The 14675-nt window shown below is 39.7% G+C and overlaps 1 protein-coding gene across 1 annotated transcript; it reads right to left on the bottom strand.

Annotated features, from left to right (window-relative positions):
• Positions 1–1062: 1062 nt before the first annotated feature.
• On the bottom strand, positions 1063–13186 carry LOC121519205 (short transient receptor potential channel 2-like). Its single transcript, XM_041802041.1, has 14 exons — positions 13172–13186; positions 12164–12856; positions 11888–12079; positions 11640–11804; positions 11372–11546; positions 11060–11260; positions 9847–10009; positions 9641–9733; positions 6149–6341; positions 5942–6069; positions 5788–5860; positions 5582–5699; positions 1358–1949; positions 1063–1276 (listed from the first exon to the last, which is right to left on the bottom strand). The coding sequence occupies exons 1-14, from the start codon at positions 13184–13186 to the stop codon at positions 1063–1065; spliced, it is 3015 nt and encodes a 1004-aa protein (XP_041657975.1).
• Positions 13187–14675: the final 1489 nt, after the last annotated feature.

Below are 14675 nucleotides of genomic sequence, written 5' to 3'. Positions count from 1 at the left end.
TGAAAAAACAAGGAAGAAGCTCCTGTAATGTAGATTTAGGTGAGACAATATGGCAGATATGGATCTATATTTTCTCAAAATACAGAGATCTGTTGTTTTAAATTATTCATACATCTAGGAGACACTTAAGTTATTCTAACAAGGACAATATGGCTAAGTTTACACAGCAGATCAAAGTGAGCCAAACTGATTTTTAAAAATTTGCTCATATGTGACTCATACCTGATTTTTTTCTTACACTGTAAGCAACACAAGTCACATTGAATCTGATCTTTTCATATCAGATTCAGGTCACTTTTAAATGTGGTTCCAAGTGGGACGCATATCTGATCATTTAGGATGCAGAGTGAACAGCCAAACAAAACAAAATAAAAGATCTGACCAAAAGATCAAATGTGAGCATTAAGACCTGCAGTGTGTACATAGCCTTTGTCCTACTATACAGGATTCCCTTCAAAAAGTACTTTAGTCTGAAGGGGCACTAAGGAGGGCACCAATCTGTGACAACAAAACTACAAATGCAACAATCTTTTGTCAGTCAGAAAAGATTAAAAACTGAGATGAAATTACTATATATTTTCTCCTCAAAATACGAAAAGGATGAACTCTTCTGGGGTGTTTATGCACAAAAACTGACAAAAGTCCTGGTTTCTGCCCGTCAATCTTCCTACAAACACAAGCTATTAAAACATACCTGTGTCCCCCTTATTTTTTGGAAGTGCTCAGCCATGTTTATGACAAAAACACTGACTGGATTATGAAAAAAACAGCTGTGGTGAACTAAGATTATGTTGGTGCTTTGTTCCTTAGATTTTATTTTCAAGTTACATGCCCAAAAAGGTATATTAGTAGTAAAAATCACACTATAGTTAACTAAGGACTTGAAATCAATGTGGTACTTTGTAGCAATGAAACCTTGCACTTTGGACCAAAGTTTTTGGGAGGCCATCATCCCCACCTATCCTATGATTCAAAATAATGAAGCTGAAGCCCTCGAACAAACCCTCTTTCTTAGATATTGTGTAAGGTGACCACAGATTACTGTAAGTGTGGTTATTTATATTATGGACTCACTAGTATCCCATCGATTGACCCCTCTCCTTCCTGGGAACCAAAGCCCGTGTCCTGTGAGCTGCTGCTCCCTGTAGGTGAGGGGATTGTTTTCTTTGTTCCAGTTTTTTCTTTTCCCTCCCTGACACCAGAAATTTCAGGCACATTATACTCAAACTTTCTACCCATCATCCATTTTGTCTCCACCTTTTTTTCTTGCAGCTCTATGTCTTTGAACTTGTTCACTGCTCTCTGTGTGTCTGTGTTTTCAATGCTGACTTTAATGCTTCTGGGTTGTTTGGGGGTTGTTTCCATGTGGCCCTCCTTTGCCCCTGTGAGTGTTTCTTCTTCCTTTTTTTTTTCTTCCTCATTCTGCATGGCCTCATTTTCATTCCCCTCTGTATTATTTAAACTTGTCCTCTCCATCACCCCTTCTTTTACCTTAATGTCACAATTTTTATTTTTGTCTGATCCTGCCTGCTCTATTGTCTCACTTTGCCTTTCCTCTTGTGGCTCCGTTTCAACTCTGCCTTCTTCCATTTTCACCACATCACAGTCTGTTACCGGCTTCGACATGTCTGCTCCACATTCACTCGTCTGGTTCTGATTAATATCAGACTCCTGTTTAGTATCTGAGTCAACCTTTTCTTTATCCACCTCTTCCTCTCCTTGGTGCACGGTCACTTTGAGAGATGTATTTTTATCATCCTGTCTGCTGTTAAAACCTCTAAAATTATTCTTGGCACCAATGATGTATTTCCCTAGTATGGAGGAGCCCTCCCTGTTCAGAGCATCGCTTACAGTGTGTCCATCATCTATGACAAGCTGCTGGATGACTTTCATGTCATTGTGCATCCTGGAGACTGCTTTACTAAGCTCAGTGATCCGATTACCGATGTCTGTGGGAAGAAAATGGTCCAATCACAACAAGGCACACATGTATAGGCTTGAAATAAAGTGGCAGTGCTTTCAGTAAATGAATTTTTCTTTGTTGGAAACATTTTTAGAAATTATGACAAATCTAAGACACATCGGGGTTCTGACACTGCTGCAAATAGTCTTCTGTATAAACTGCATGGTGAGAAAAACAGCTCTTTTTAGGTTTCTTCTGTAAAGCTGCACAGTGTTTTTATATCATTTATCTCAGCTTACATCTCCGTGTCAAACTGGGATATTTTGAAATGAACTTGTTTCATAACAAATTTAGATTTCATAAATTAGCTTCTCATGGCAGGCAGTCACATGCATCCTGCTCATGCTCCCTCTTATTTTACCCTGCCCACACCGACTGCTCCTGTTAACTATTTCAACAACAAAGTCAGTCAGAATCAATCAACAAAAACTCACTAATCTGTTTCAGGCCTGCCCACAGAATTAGCAGAGTCCCTGAAACACCCAGTTATTAGGCCCTCCTTTGTTGTGAGTTACTAAAGATGTCAAAGCATGTGTTGATACAGTACATTGGTTGTCGTTTCATTGCTAACATTCATCTCATTTTAGAGCTGAAAAGTGTGTTGTACAGTTATCGGGTTCTGACGCTGACATTGATCGTGCCACTTTTAACCCCTTTTCACAGCTTTTCCCACCCAGGTGACGCTCTTGATTCCCTTACTCCATTTTGGCCATTTTTTTGCTACTTTTAACACATTTTTGCCACTTTTAACCTCCTTCTGCCCATATTTGCCATGTTTAACTGTTTTCTGATACTTTTAGTCCCAATTTAAACACATTTTTCCACATTTAAACAATTTTCACAACTTTACAGCCACAATTTGCCACTATTAACCATTTTGACACATTTTCAACTTACTTTTGCTACTTTTTTTTTTTACAACTTTTCCCCAGTTTTTTCCACATATAATCAACATTTGCAATCTTTTGTAACTTTTAATCCATTGCATCAAATGTTTAAAAAACACCTTGTGGAGCATCTTAGTTAATAATGTAAACCGGTTACAGATTAGTAAAATGACTGAGTATCAAAGATTTGGAAGCATTCACCACTCCATGAAATACTGGGCTGGCAAATAATACAGCACTTTAAGAATAATTATATTGAACATGAAATTGCGAAGAATCCGTGGATTTCATTGTCTATTATACATAAAGTCGTTAAAAGAGTCAGAGAAAAAGCTACACAGGGCATGAGACAGAAAACAAAAAGCTGGCATCAAATTTATCATGGATCTTCAAGTTTTTTAGAATATGAGATTTCTCACTCTTAATATTTGGTGGTTTGAAGTATTTGCTTTGTCATTGTGTCATTCATAAAATCACATGCCCACATGGACTTACGTGATGCCTTGTATTTGCTTGATTTCAATTGTGTGCAGGCTCAAAGCTTTACTTTTAAATATCTTGAAGATAAAAAATGTGTGCCTCAGTGCTCAGTCTTGGGACTGCTGTTATCTACTTTTTATTTCAACAGCATTGGTCAAAATGTACTCAACACAAATGTTCATGTGTATGCAGATGACACAGTAATTCACTGCTTCGTTCCTAAACAAGAAGCTTTTGATATTGTACAGGATGCTCTGCATGAGTTACAACTGGATTTAAATCCTAACAGAACCAAATTCATTATGTTTTCAAAGTTCAAAGTTTAAAATATGCTTTAATGGCATGAATGGTGGACACCTTTTTTGCCAAGCAGAGTACACCAAAAACAAATACCAATAATGACAATCACAACAATAATACTGATAATAATAAAATACTAAAAAACACAAAGTTTTAGACTTATTAAACTTATTAATATCTCTAATGTGGTGACATTTAGAAATAAAATGTGCAGCTAGGTGTACATTTTGAGATTCTTCTGCTTGACACAGTCTCATCAGTTCTTCATGTGATCCTGCTGCTGTAACTTGGCTCAGAAAGTTCTTTCTTACAGCTTCATACAGTGGGCAGATCAGGAGAAAGTGGATTTCATCTGCAGTTTTTCCCAATTCATAACGTTTACAAATTCTTTAGCCTCTAGGTTTCCAGTTTTTATGACGACCTGTTTCAATTTCTAATTTATAGTTGCTGAGTCTGTATATTGTTAAAATTTTCCTTTGCTTGGGGTTTCTCACACACATAAGATATTCAGCTAAAGAGTACTCTCTTCTCAGTAGACGATAACATCCTAATTTATTGTAGGTTTTTTGTTTCATTTTGCCAATATTTAATGCATTTAGATTTGTTTTCTTTGTCAATAATTTTAATCTGTGTTTTGCAGAGATGATGAAGCTTTTGGTTCTTTAGCTGATAATTTTCTTTAATATTTTTAAGTTGGTCAGTCTCTGGGCAGAGGCTGCTGCTCAGAAAGACCAGGTGATGGTATAATTCAGGATCAGGAACTTAATGGCTCTTTTGATCATGTCTAGAGAATTTTGTGTAAAGAGTTTTCAAACTCAAAGAAAAAGCCACTGAACCTTTCCTCTGCTACAACATCTCAGGGTGATGTGATTGAATCTGTTTCTTCCTATAAATACATTGGTTTCTTAATTAATGAGTTTCCGTCTTTTAAGCTTCATAATGATCAACTTGTAAAGTTAGAGTTGCTGCTGCGTTTTATTACAGAAAACAGTCTTGTTTTTCTGTTGCAAAGAAAAGACTTTATGTTTCTGATTGATTTTAGTGATGTTTTATATGTGCATACATCTTTTCAATACCTTAAATCTGTAGATACTGTATACCATGGTGCAACTGAGGCCTGTCACCAGTCTTAGCAAGTTTTTTTGGGGGGTTAACTCATCATTGCATTCTGTATGATTGAGTCAGGCGCCCTCATTATCAGAGAGTAGGCTAAATCACTGGCATGTCCTTATCTATAAGGCTTTACTCAATCTGCTTCTGATTGAATTCATGTGAAAAGTTCTGTAAGCTACAATCTTCGCTCTGGGACTCAGTCACAAGATTTATTTTTGCTATCTGTGCCCAAAGTCTGTCTTGAAATGGGTAAAAGGAGTTTCAGGTACACTGCTCCTGTAGCCTGGAACCTGCTACAGGAGACTCTATGTCTTGGGGAGCTGGTTTCTTTAAGCCTTTTTGAAAAAGAAGATTGAATTGAAGAATGCAACTTTTGAGGAATTTGGGCTGTAATATGAGGGGTTCATTTTTACAATTTTTGCTCTTTGAGAAAGCTATTTTCCTGAGAGCTCAGGATAACTGTTAAAAAATATCATGTATGAGGCTTTTCCAGAAGAATAAAGGAATATCATACATTAGATTAACTTCGTATAATATCATCAATCAATAAACAAATCATTGGTTCATGTATATATCATGGATGTCTATTTAAAGAAGTGATTACCTGGCTTCTGTTCTCTTTTTAAATTCTTGAAAGTTGAACAATTTCTTGAAAAAAACTTCTGACCAATCAGTAGCACAACATTTACTCTTTTAAGTCTTTATGAAAGATTCAATTAATTGGACACATGACCAAAGATTAAGGGAGCAGTATGCCGAAGTCCACGTTAGTAAGCTGAGAGGACTTTCAGATGATTAACTATGTGATTGTGAAGAGACAGATTAGTGTCATTGTTACCTTTCCTCTTGGTTTCTTCAAACTCTTTCCGGGCTGACTCAATGTAGCGCTGAACCAGAGCTCTGATCACCTGCTGCCGGTAAGGTGACTGACTTTGTTCAGATGCCTTATCTATAGTCTTAAAACAAATAAAAAATAAAAGAGTTGATTTAGTTCTTACTGCAGTCAAACCTACTTCTGCATACAAACATTAAACAGACACATACCATGGAGGCTATAGGGGGATATTTATCCTCAGAACTACAAGTGCAGCAGCAACAGATTCGCCTAAAGATTCCCCTGGAACAAATTTTAAAGAGAACATATCAATAAAGTTGTAAAAATGGTGCTCTTTAGGGATTAAATGTGTTTTGAGCTCACCTTAATATGTAAAAGACAGCTTTGGGTGAGGGGATGATGTTGAAGGGCACAGGCATGGTGAGGCCATCTCTGAAGTAACTGAGGTATAACTTTGATCTGGCAAATTTCCACTCAACATCGGCATCATCCTGAAATAGAAAATATCAACATTTCAAGACCAGCATTTTGTTTCTGCTTTTAATTGTGGTATAAAAAGACTCACTTTACCTCAATTTTCTGAAAGGAGTTGGTGATCATAGCAATGAGCATGTTGAGCAGGACGATGACGATGACGAGCGTGAAGATGCCGTACAGAATCCTGCCAACAAACTCAGCCAAAACAAACTCAGGCATGTCCACGTAGTCCTGGTTGGCAACACCAAACATGGTCCAGAATAAGAAGTGGAACGTCTCATTAAACCTGCAGCAGTGAAGTGAGGGGGGAAGTACCAATGTTAGGGATGTTTACCTTTTATTCTGAGAAGCACAGAAAGAGTTTGAGTGACTAAAAGATAACTGTAAACAGTGTAAACAGATCACTGCTCTTCTGGTTTTCATGTCTTTTTTGTCCAATGTTGTCACTTTTAAGTTTTTCTGCTTAAAGGGGACATATTTTACCCTTTTAAGACAAGTTGATATTGTTCTCAGAGGTCCCCAAAACATATCTGTGAAGTTTGTTGCTGAATAAACACTCTAGTATTAATTTTTTGCATGTCTAAAGAGCCCTCCGTTTCTGTGTCTGTGGCTTTAAATGTTAATGAGCAGTCTGACCCCGCCCCTGACCACACCCCTCTCAGGAAATGAATTGTTACAGACACTTTTATCCAAAGTTAAGGACCTGACTAGGATTTGAACCATCAATGTACCAGATCAAAGTCAGCAGAGTAACCCACTGAGCTATCCAGCATCTCAGCTCGAGAGGAAGATCAGGAGAGGAGGGAGGGGCTTTCTTCCAAGCAGGGAGGGCCAACCAAACCTGGGGACTGGTGTTTACTCCCAACATGAGGTAATGAGGGGAAAATCTGAGAATGGCTTGTTTCAGCACACATTTTCTGAAAGGTGGAGAAACAGAGAGTGGAAGGAAATTGATTTTTCTGGTATTTGAGGGGATTGTGGACAGACCAGGGGCGCTATTTTTTGTTAGAAAAGCCTGAAAAAGTGATTTTTGCATAATATGTCCCCTTTATCTTCAAACTACATGGCAGCCCAAGAAATACGTGCCTTAAATATCTCAGTCGCCCCCTTGTGGCTTGCTGCAGTATAGGGATTTAACAGTGTGAATAGGGACAGAGTTCACTGCCAAACAGAAAATGAAATTCATATTAATACATCAAACCTCAGTCAGATATCTAAGTACTTGCCAAGGCCTTTCTTTTCACAACTGACAAAATAATGCTTAAATTAACTCCTTTAACACCGCCCAAATCCTCAAGAACTGATGCCGCTCGCTCCATAAATATCAATTCCAAATAATCATTAAGCCAATTGTCTATATCAAAACAATTTGGTTTCCTCACGTTCCAATTCATAAGTATTGTTCGTTTCACAAACAGAAAAGCTAATCCAATCAGGTGTTGCAATTCTTTTGAAGTTACTCCATCAATCTTACCTCCCAATAGACCCACCTTTGGACACAATGTGAAATTTACATGAACATTCTTTAACATTGATCCAGAATCTCTGGACCTTTAGGCAATGACAAAATTGGTGCATGAGGGTCCCAAATACTCCACACCCGTGCCAGCACATATCTGAGGCATTATTGTTCATTTTCTTTAATTTATGTGGGGTTATGACCGCCATAAAATCTTAAATTGAATTACTTTGTACCTCACACATTTTGAAAGATGGTTTGAGCGACCCATTATTGTTTTCTGTTCTTCTGTTGTGAAACGAACACCCAAATCAGTCTCCCACTGTGCAAGTACAGACGCACCAAAGTCAGAGCAAGTATGACCTAACAGGTTATGCAGCTTGGAGAAAGTTCTTTTGCCAGTGGCTGCATCTCTTAGTTGAATTTCAAGAATTTTACTGTCATCCAGTGCAGTTTTTTTTAAGTGTGTAACTGCCCAGAATAGAGTTCAGCTGCAAGTACTGAAAAAGATACGACATATTCAAACCAGTTAATTACATTCCCATTGTTTAATAATTGATCAAGTTCTGTTATACTTTTATTTTCCCATATTTCACTGGAGAGAATTCTACCTTCAGCTGTGAATATGGGATTATTCCATAAGGGGCATGATGGCAAAGATAAACCACTGATTTTTAACTGGGTATGCAATAATCTAATAATTTCAATTGAGAACAAAATCAGGGGGACTTTTGATGCTTTTACATTTAGGCTGGTACCAAAGAGAGGCTAAAGATATATTTTTGTTACAGTCTGCGACAATCTTCTGCTCCAGCCATCTCCAACTACCTGTCTCTTCATAGTTTGCATTGTAAGCCCAGGATAATGGATAAACAGCATTATGAACAAGGTAAAATAAATATATATCTGGTACCCCTAACCCACCTCTGTCCCGAGGAACACATAACATTTTAAGACTGATTTTAGGCTTTTTATCTTTCCATAAGAATCCTGAGAATAATTTCTGTATCTCACTGAACCACTTCAGTGGAAATTTCAATAGAATTGCTGAAAAAATATATGTTAACCTTGGAAGTATATTCATTTTTAATATTTCTGCCCTCCCCCATAGAGATAGTGGTAAATGTGTCCATCTCTTTAAATCCTCTCTGACTCTTTTCAGGAGTCCAGGGCCGTTTCGATTGGAGACATAATGCCACCACAGACTGCCACCACAGACTGATCAAACATCAGTTTATCCCTGCATCAGTTTATGCCTGTCTATCTCCGATGTTGGGTCCAACTTGGTGTGGTCCACAATATAGGGCAGAATCGCAGTCAGCTCTTTTCCGGGGTCTCTTTTTCTTCTACTGTGTGACTCCAAATAAATGACTTTTGATTTTACAGTCATTATCTCTTTTTTGAAATCTTGGATGGCGTCCTGGTAGCTAACATGTTTGTCCTCCAAGGCTCCGATAAATTTCTCAGCATTACCTAGTCTATTAGCAATGGTCTGGGTATCTTTTCTTCAGTTCTTTCATGGTCTCATTTAAATCATCAAACTTATGCTGGAAGGACTCTTTCATGCTTGTCACCTGTGTCAGGAGTTCCTTTGCCCAAACAGGTGGTATCTCCTCAGCCATTTTGTTTGGAGGTGTGAAGCTGTTCTTGCCGTTTTTCAGCTGTTTGCCTTGTTTCCCGGTATGTAAGTAAGTAAACTCTCTGGGCTGTGAACACCAAATGACTCAGCATGCCATACTCTTGGTGAAGTGACACTCTTTTTTTTCTACACAAGAGCTTCTATGTAACACTTGTTTATTACTTTCGTTCTTCAACCCTTTACACTTGGTGATTTCACAGCAGCTCTATTGAAATTTAAAAGTTGTGTCCAAGTATTTGTCATTTGGATACACTGCCAACATCATTACTATTAGGGCTTCCCTTACTACCTGTGACGGTGACTCGGTGTGGGATGACTTTAACCACAATTCAGCTTCAGTGAGTTAAATTGTAGATAAGGTGTAATCCAGCCTAACTGCCCCACCTTGAGCTAGCAATATGAAAGCAGCATTTGTGTCCAAACTGGTATCTTTGGGGGGCATTATGGTCTGAAAGAGTTGAAGAAGCTGAAGATCACACATTCTCACCTGCCCAGATGTGGAGAGACGACATAAGGGACATAGATGTTGTTGATCCCACAGAGGAAGGCTGTCCCAATGATCATCAATATAAACATGAACCTATAAAAGAACAAAATTACATTTCCATTGGCTCTTTGTCAAACCGCGGTTTACCTTCTGAGCAATAATTGTTATACATGCATGCAGATGGTATGAATGTTCAGTCCTTGTACCTCATCATATCATCAATCATCTTTCCAATGGATATCTGCAGAGTTCCCAGGGACTCGTGAGCCGGAAGGATGTACGCCAGCCGTGTGAAGCTCAGCATGCTTGTCACAGCAAACAACACCTCTGCGATCAGCTGGGGATCCTCCTGATGCCAGTTTTCCCGCACTGTAAGATGATTTCACATACGCACCAATCACCAAAGGCTATGTTTGAGAACTCTGAAGGTCTATGATCCAAACATTAATAAAGCAGGTATAAAAACACCTAACCTAACTAAATTCATCATTGACTAATGATTAAAGAATGAAGTCATATACTCTCTGGGTTTTTTGTGCTCAGCTCTGTGTTCACAATGTGTGTGTTTATGTGGCAAGTGGCAAGGACGCCCACGAGGGGGGTTCTGGGGTCCCACCAAATTGGGCGCCCATTGAGGTCAGTTAAATCATGGTCCATTGTCAGGTTAAGCTCTGACAACCATATTTCTTTTCTTCTTGAATTTTAAAAGCACCAGAAAAAGGGCTAAAGGGCTAGCATCAATGCTACTGATCCAAATCACCAGTGGTTTTCAGCCTTTTTTCACCCAAGGCCCACCTGGGACCAAACCATAATCTCAAGGCACACTATATTACACTCATATACACTCATATTCATGCAAAATAACCTCTTAAAAACATGTGACAGTAACTTGATGCATAGTTGTAGTAATAATGTATGGCTATACAAATTCCCATGGCACACATAGACTTGCCCCCAGGCACACCAGTTCACTACAGGGGCCCAGCCAATTCTGTGGGCAGATCTGGTCAGTGGTTCAGACATGTGCAATTCAATTTTTTCCAATCACCTCTCCTACCATCCACTCTGCCTCCATGTTGGGTAGGAAAGACAGCCCTGCCCACTCAGAGAGCCTCTTTGTGGAGGCACAATGGTGGCGTTTTCACAAGGCTTCAATTCAGGATGAGTCTACAGACTTTCCTCATGGAGTACAACCTTTTGGGAGGTCTTAAATACTTAAAAATCCGGAATCAACACTGGATTGATAATGTAATTGGAGATTGGGCTTCAAAAGACTGCACTTTGTTGGAAAACACAGAGAAGTATGGAGGAAGAGGAGGGACAGTGGAAGGATGGCCAAAGAACAACTTCATGTTGGTCTGAAAGATTGAAGACAAACTGTCTTCTATACCTATCATCTGTTCAATATGTTTGACTCACATGTTTGGGTGAAGTAGATACACTCCTCTCCACCGCTTTGGTCATTGCAGAGAACGTATCCTTTGAGCATGATGAGCACACGTAATGCAAATGATGCCAGGTACATGCTGAGCACCATTACGTCCAAGCAGTTCCACCAGTCCAGGAAGTAACTTCGAAGCCCCTCGATCCACACTTCTTTACACTCATACCAAAAGAATCCTACAAGAGATGGTACATTATAAAGCTAAGCCCAGATTTAAACCATTTCCAGGCCAATAATATTCTGTTTCGACTTTATAGAAAAGGTTGGAAAAGAGAGCGTAAACCTACCAACTACCCACACCATGTGGAAGGAGCTGTGCAGCATGTTCTGCTGCCTTGAAGCAAACTTATCTCGATACATCTCCATTGTTATTGATTCTCCAAGTAATGTGATGAGGAACCACAGATAGGAGGCTGAGTGGAGGAGGAACTTGATCACAGGAATCTTCAGTATCTTTCCCACCTGTAGAAAACACAGAGGAGAATGCCAGAATGGCTTGTTGGAAAAGTTTTTTGGTGGTCTTTATGTTTCTTTATCTGCAAGCCTTATTGGTACCTTAGACTTGGGTGCAATCCAGTAAACCAGGCAGAGGAGGGGCATGGTCAGGAAGATCCCCACAGAGACTAGAAGCTTCCAGGCTGTCCTGCTACCTCTCCAACCTGCCAGGTTCCCACACCAGATAGATGACAGCACCTGCTGGCAGATTGGGTGTGCCACAAACTGGAAACACAGCACAGAGAATCACTCATCAATTATAAGTTAAAGACACTGCTAAGCTGGCAGTATTTTCTTCATCTACCTACCTGCTTCTGGTTGTAGTTCACAGCAAGCCGCAAACGAGACAGGTTGGGTATTCCCTTCTCAAAGGCCTGCTCATCCTGGCTCTCGTCTCCGCAGCTGTTCAGGATGGTGGTGACCTCGCTCTGGTTGCGACACATGCCCAGCAACTCAACAGCAAACTCTTGACAAAGCTGCTCTAGAGCCAGGTACTGTGGCTGCAGAGGACAAGAACCCCTTAACATCAGAGACCAAGCAGGGAAAGTAACAGTAACTAGCATTATGTGACACATTCGCCATACCTTGAACTCTGGCTCTTTCTGTGAGAGCTTGCGCAGCTCTCTGCTGAGACTGAAAGCCCGGAGCATGGCGTCATCAGAAGTGATGGACAGGTAAGCACGGCTGGCGATGCCACGATAGGTGTTGATGCGAGACAAGGAGAACTTGAGCAGGTCATACTGCCGGCCGTTACGGCACTCCAGGCAAGCGCAGGATATCTTGTGAGGCCATGGGATGACGTGACCTTTCTGGGTAAGCATGGTGACAATATCATACAAGTCTTTCTGGCATGCTAACGTCAGAGGAGTCACGCCAGGGGCAAACTGGGAGTTGTCAATAGAGTGGTCAAAAATCGCTTGAGAGAATGAGCGCACATCCATTTTGTTGCCTTTCTCCTGATCCAGGCGGTCCAGAAGACGCTTCACCACTTTGGGCTGGTTGGTGTCCACAGCGACAAGCAAGGCCTCGTGAATCTGCCTGAAGTCAAACTTGACCCCCTGCAGGAGGGCGTCCATTGCGTCGTCATTACCAATGCGGATGGAAAGGTTGAGGGCCTCCCTCCACTGGCGATCCTCTGATTCATCAAGCTGTCGGATGATGCCGTCACCAGTCTTTAAAAGCCCAGAGAGCAGCTTCATTTTCCCCTCCTGAATGGCACCGATGAGCTCCGGAGGGAACCGCATCTTTCTGTTCATGATCTCGCGCCATTGTTCAGGCTAAAACAGAAAAGGCCAGGCAGTAGGGTAATTAGATGCCCAATTTAAGTTTTCACAAGATACATTTTCAGGAAAACATTCTTATCACGAATAAAACATTTAATGATGGTCTAAAATTTTGTGAGATATAGATCAACATTACTTAAGCTTTGTTTTACAAATGAGTGCCTAATCAAAGATTCTCCAATATGTATCACAGATCAAGCTTTTAAGAGAAGACAGACCAAAATAGCTTTAGCAAATACATTTTTTTCTCATTTAAACTGCACGTATTAAATAATAAACTTTACAATCCACAAATACAACTTTACTTACTGTGAGGTTCTCCATCCCAGATGAAAGACAGCAAAGTTTTGAACTGTGATCCTAGAGTGAAGACCTGATCATATTCTCCAGAGATATTAATTTCCTTTTCTTTTTTTCAGTCTTGCTATTTTAAGCTGCAGAGATAAACTGTTTCATCTTTGCATTAGCAGCTCCAGTAAGAGAAGAACTGAGCACTTTGCTGTTGTATGATCATGTGCTACCGGCTGACTGCACGGAATCAGTGCCCACAAACTCAACAACTCATTTCAATCCCCCACGGGGTAAGGGCCAATTAAAACGTAACTGGTGAAAAGTTTCATGCTCGGCTGGCCCCAAACCAAACTGTTTCAGCCTTTGTCCTCCCTACTGGAAACAGAGCCACGGCGCAATTAAGGTAGCTGTTTCTGAACAGGCAGCAGCTGTCACTGTTTCCCCCTGAGGGGCTGGAAGGAGTTCACAGCAGTGAGGAAAAACAAGGTGTGGCAATTAAAAGATGCGCTGATCATCCTCACTACTCTCTTTTTCAGTTCTACTGAGTTATCGATGTTAAAATGTCAGGCTTTTGGTGTTAAGCTTTGGGAGGGTTTTCTCTCTTCGCATGGTCCTCACTGAGGGTATGCCGCTGGGCTCAACTACATAACTACAGTATTAACTTTAGATCTGAGGTACTTGTACTTTACTGGCTCTATTTTTGTACCTCCTGCAACAGAATTACTCAGTTGACAGAATTCCTATCTAGTTTGGCCTTTTTCAAATGTTACATTTCTTCAAAGAAAAGAAACTCAAAGTCAATGAGCTGCTCCCTAACAAATTTTTAGGAAGTTGTTAAACCAGGCAATAAATCTGAATGTTATTTGGAGATGTACGACCAATTTTTCAAACTACGTTTTGTGAAACTTTTCCCACCTCCATTTATCTACAATAATGACTTATTTTAATTGTTTTGTAATGATTGCTCTTTATTTCTTGGGGATTCAATACTATTTTTCCCTCAGTAGCACATTATTTTTTAATATCTCCAGAAAAAAGCAAAAAATAACATCACAGAAAAACATAGTAAAATAAAATGTAAGGCAATATGTCCTCTTAAGTCTTCGGTATAGGTAATTATTCTGTCAATACTTTCTATGAAAGCCCAAACAGGATATGCATTTATTTTTTTAAACTAAATTTTCTCATTCGAAAAAACGTCTCCTGGTTGTTTTTGTGATTTTGTGAGTTCGGATCCCCTTCACTTTTTTCAATTGTTATATTGCAGCCTAATGCTGGAGTCGTAATAAAACACTTTTATTCCCATTAATCTACACTCAGTACCAATCATGTCAAAGTGAAAACAGAATTTTAGAATTGTTTGAAAATCTATGAAAAATCAAAAACTGAAATATCACACTGACACAAGTATTAAGATCTTACTACAATTATTGGTGGTATGTGTGTCTATATTTGCACGCCACACCGTTGCTCTGATTGCCCTTGATACCGCTCAGAAGACTTCTGAGGTGAACTGCTTAGA

Source organism: Cheilinus undulatus, linkage group 12 (assembly GCF_018320785.1).
Source record: "Cheilinus undulatus linkage group 12, ASM1832078v1, whole genome shotgun sequence".
Classification (NCBI taxonomy): domain Eukaryota; kingdom Metazoa; phylum Chordata; class Actinopteri; order Labriformes; family Labridae; genus Cheilinus; species Cheilinus undulatus.
Note: the sequence above shows the minus strand (reverse complement) of the source record. Positions and strands in the feature narration are given on the sequence as shown.